General features: G+C 37.2%; 1 protein-coding gene across 2 annotated transcripts in view; it reads right to left on the bottom strand.

The window, feature by feature from the left end:
- Positions 1-396: 396 nt before the first annotated feature.
- The window catches only part of LOC106880690 (peroxisomal sarcosine oxidase), an 11,201-nt gene continuing 6,597 nt past the window's right edge, over positions 397-5,000 (bottom strand). For both annotated transcript variants that reach the window (XM_052976578.1, XM_014930758.2), the window contains 6 exons: positions 4,265-4,475; positions 3,674-3,856; positions 3,192-3,335; positions 2,318-2,467; positions 1,291-1,366; positions 397-566 (listed from right to left, as the gene is read on the bottom strand). In XM_052976578.1, the coding sequence (XP_052832538.1) occupies positions 442-566; positions 1,291-1,366; positions 2,318-2,467; positions 3,192-3,335; positions 3,674-3,856; positions 4,265-4,475 (889 nt within the window). In that variant the 3' untranslated portion in view covers positions 397-441. The remainder of the gene's footprint in view (positions 567-1,290; positions 1,367-2,317; positions 2,468-3,191; positions 3,336-3,673; positions 3,857-4,264; positions 4,476-5,000) is intronic.

Below are 5,000 nucleotides of genomic sequence, written 5' to 3' on the forward strand. Positions count from 1 at the left end.
TATATATATATATATATATATATATATATATTCATGTATTTATGTATATATATGAACCTAACTAAAACTGACGTCACCTGTGTTTGTGCCACGTAAAAAGCGCTATGTTCACTCTGCTGCATTGTTGGTGTTAGGAAGGGCATTCAGCTATGAAAAATGCTGCCAAAACAGTCACAGAAGTCTGGTGCAGGCTTCTGCCTGGCTGGCTCCTGTCAGACCGTTCCACCCATACCCGCATAGAAGGCAGACGTTAAGCGATGATGACGATGTTGATGGTATATATGTGTGTGTCGGTGTGTTTCTGTCCTTGAAACTTAGCAGTTCAGCAAAATACACTGATATACTAAGTACCAAGCTTAACAAAAATATAATAATTACTGAAATCAATTTGTTCAACTAAAATTCTTGAAGGAAGTGCTGTTGGCATCAAATTAGTTAAAATTACAACAAGGATTTTCTGGTAAATCTGTCCAATCGAAAGTGACTCAAGTCATAAGATGGTGTTTTATTCATAACCATTTCTCCAAGGATTTTCCCTGTCACGGGTGCCAGCTTGTAACCGTGTCCTGTAAGTTTGAAATAATAATGGTAATAATTAAACAAATCATTAATAATGGTAATAATTAAACAAATCATTAATAATGGTAATAATTAAACAAATCATTAATAATGGTAATAATTAAACAAATCATTAATAATGAAGATAATAATACTTTCTTCGAGGTGTATTCAAAAAGTCTCCAAATTTAGTCTTTCCCACCCAAACTAATGCCTTGTGGACAAAATCTTTTGGGTGATAGGTGATGCCACCTTTCCTGAGCATACTTACATGTTTTTTGCTCCAGTAGGCCATGTCAGTTCCTGGTTGTGACTTTATCTTTTATCAGTTTGGGGTTGATAAAATAAGCACCATTTGAACACCGCTGTCAATGAGATTGACTAGTTCCAGCCTCCACAACATATACACACTCTCTAGAATTACTGGCCTTGGGGTAAAGTCAGCCACATGGATAGGGGTTCAATCCTACTGTTTGCATGTCATCAGACAGTGTCCTCTACTATAGTCGTATGTTGACAACAACAAAGCCAACAAAAGTGGCAGCAGAGATGGCAGTAGCAGAGGCGGTGGTGACAGTGGTGGCGGTGGCAATGATAACAATGATATATATTAAAATTCTTTCCTTTGGTAACAAAAGCAGTTAACAATCCAAAATGTTGAGAATCCAATTGTTGAGAAACCAAATATTTACCTGAGAAACCAAATATTTACCTGAGAAACCAAATATTTACCTGAGAACCCAGCTGCCAAAATAATGTTATGATATTTTGGATGTCTGTCCATAAGAAAAAAATCATCTGGTGTCATCTGAAAATATTTGAAAGAATAAAATGTTGTTGTTGTTGTTATTGTTATTACCACTTCACTAAACTCAGGTGAGAAACATATTGGAGCATTGCTCTAATGTCAGGAATGGAACTACTGCTCCACAGACACACCAATATTTTTAAGACTACATCCAGAAAAAGATGATTTGACTAACTGGCATAAAGTCACTCACAGACAGGTTCCAGTCCCTGGTCCAGCACACAGGGGCACTGTCTCTTCTCTCTACTTTTTCTTAATGCTGCTGTAATAGCCTCTGCTCCTCAGATCTGACTGATGCCGTGTTCCATCTCCACTCAGGCATTGTAGAATCATTCGTCTCTCCTCTTTGTCTCATCACCCATATTGTGTCCCACACCCCAGATACTTCTCTAAACATAAACCCAATCCTTTATCCCCCACAACATTATCCCTCTGGAATTCCATCCAGCTCATGCCTTTCTACTGTCTCAGAAGACCTGTGAAGGCCACAGGTGCTGCTAATTTCTCAAGACCCATCAAAGCAAGTCTACGCGGTTAAGAAGTTTATTATGCAACATCATGGTTTCAGGTTCAGTTCCACTGGGTGGCATCTTGAGAAAGTGTCTTCTGCTATAGCCCTGGACTGACTAATGCCTTCTTGTGAGTGAACTTGATAGATGGAAACTGCATGGAAGCCCATCATGTGTGTATGTATATGTGTGTGTGTGTGTAATTGTGTCTGTGTTTGCTCCCAACCGGTGTTGGTGTGTTTACATCCATGTGGCATAATAGTTCAGCAAAAGTGACCAAATGAATAAGTATCAGTCTTAAAAAAAAAAAGTCCTGAGATCGATCCAAGTTCTTGAAAGTGGTCTCCCAGCATGGCCACAGTTTAATGAGTGAAACAAGGAAAAGATAAAGGATAATGGATTGAGCTTTGAAGATGAGATTTTGAAAGCTTATAAAACTTACGGTATAAAGGCATGATTCCACAATACTGGGTTCCGGTTCAAGTCCTGGAAAGGATTCTTCAATCAGATGTTTGCATTTCTCCAATGTCCAATCAGAATTAACCTGGTCTCGATGATCTGGTTGAACTTCAGGGCCATCGTGCAAACAGAACTGCGAAAATAAAAATATATACATAAATTTATGAATATAAATATATAATGGGTCTCTGTAGTTAAAAAGTTTACTTCCCATTGTGTGGTACCTTGAAAAGAAAGTTAAGAACCTAGTAAAATAACTAACTTTGTCGTTATTAAGCTGGTTTTTAGATCATAAGCTAATGAAATTTTGGTAGAAGGATTGAATTTAAATCACTTTATGCATTGAGTGATAGAAGAAAATACCATTAATTTGTTGAAACAGCCTTTTGATTTTCATTGTTACAATGTTAGATACAACTTCTTAGAGTTGTGGTACAATGATTATTTGCAACTCTGATATCCATTCTGTAGGTAGTTAAATTCATCTTTTGTTGACTGCTAGAAGACTGGAGGAAAAGGAGAAATAGAGAGAGTAAGACAGTTTACCTCTCCGGGTTGACAAGTTGATAGGGTGAAGTTATATTGTATATTCCTGGGAGAACAATCCATAAGTGAAGGAGGGAAATAAATGCTCTTCAGCTAGGTGCCAAGTGACCAAAGAGATATAACAGAAAACCAATTTGGGGTCCTGTATTTATATTTAATCTGTTTGTCTCCTTTATGTGTAGCCCCTTGTGGGTAGTAAAGAAATAACATACACACACACACACACACACACACACATATATATTTAAAGCTTTCTTTTCAGAAATAATGAATAAACAAATGAATAACGATTAAGCATAAATAGTTTATACCTTTGTCAGTGCAGGGTATTCTTTTTCAAAAATTCCATAAAACCCATCATTTCCATTTGAATAGTAAAACAAATGGGCATCAATTTTGTTCGGTCGACCTGCGACAGGTTTCTGTTTGAAATAACCAACAGTCACTCTTTGAATCTGAAACAAATTTTCATTGGAGGTAAAAATCATCCACACTTCTGCAATATAGCTTTATGAACAATAATAACATTCGACTCAGTTCTACCCTATGTGTTAATGTATATATGTATGTAGGAATATGTCTGTCTATATATTTGTGTGTGTGTGTGTGCATGCTGTGGGTGACACCAGATAGCAGTGACACCAAACTGTGCCAGGGCTTTACTCAACACTTCAACACACTAATCAACATATACCCATTCGTCCAAAATATTAAATATATATATATGTATGTATGTATGTATGTAATTACTAAGTGATGTGAATTTTGAATAAATTGGTAAGACTTAACGAACCTTTAAAGGAAATTCAATTCCAAGACGTTGAAAAGAAGATTTGGCCCAAGGGCCAAGGCAGAGAACAACATTTCGTCCCTGGAAGGTACCTTTTGATGTATTTAGTTGGTGGATTTCACCAGATATGATAGAAAGTACTTGGTTTCCATCAATGAGTGTGCCTCCATTTTTCACAAACTGATCCTGTAACAATTAAAAAAGCTTAATTGATTAATCAATTAATTTCTCAATCTAAAATTATTTAAAGTCTTTAACTAATTTTTCTTTCTTGCGCAGTGTCCAAGATTTCTGGCTTGTGGATTTATTTGGGACAGCTGTCATTGCATGAGGAATTAATTCCGTTATTTAGGGGTGGTGGTGTTCCTCTATCAAGTGATTTGAGGGAGGTTTCGTTGCTATTTCTAGCTGGTCAAGTGATACTGCCACCAGTGACTCTACCACCATCACCATCAACACCACCTCAATTTTCACCTCCACTACTGTCAACATGCCACTACTGCCATAACATCCACCACCACCACGACTGCCACCACCACCACAACTGCCACCACCACCACAAAGGTAACAAAACAAAAACCAAACAATACATACTTGATATGTGGACAAGGCTTTGTCTGCATGAAGAATTCCTGCTTCGAGATCAACAATAGCCTTGGATCCTGCTGCAAGTTTGATGTTAAACTCGTTAACTAATCGTTCGTTAGATACCTCTTCAAAGGCCATATTACAGGTGGAGAGAGTTTTTTTCACTTTGTCAACATAAGTGTCCTGCTTAGCACTCATCACAAGGAGTTTGGTTTTCCTAAGAACAACAGAATAATAGATTAACAGAATGTAATACTGATTTAATCAACTCTTGAACATGAGACTGAAAAGCAAACACATATAATTCTATATGTATACAGAGTGTCTGGGTTAAATTCAGCAGTTTGCATACAAGAAGAAACAAACACAATATCCTGTCCAAACGTAAAAGTATTTGAAAACATCAAAATATATCAAGATTATGGACAAGTAGCTAAAAGATCACACCCAAAACGAGGAGATCAGGGATAGAACTGGAGTGAAGGGTGTTGTCGCAGAATGCCACCATGCAAAGCTACAATGGGCCGGTCATGTCACAAGGTTCACAGACAATTGGTGGACCCTGTGCAGTCGTCAAGTGGTACCTGTGTGAGTGGAAGAAACCATTCGGAAGACTTTTAATCAGGTGGGAAGATGTAAAAATATGAGATTCAGTCAATTTCTCCCTGAAACCACACAATATGTATGTATGTATGTATGTATGTATGTATGTATGTATGTATGTATGTATGAGTGATTTATA

Source organism: Octopus bimaculoides, chromosome 25 (genome assembly GCF_001194135.2).
Source record: "Octopus bimaculoides isolate UCB-OBI-ISO-001 chromosome 25, ASM119413v2, whole genome shotgun sequence".
NCBI lineage: Eukaryota > Metazoa > Mollusca > Cephalopoda > Octopoda > Octopodidae > Octopus > Octopus bimaculoides.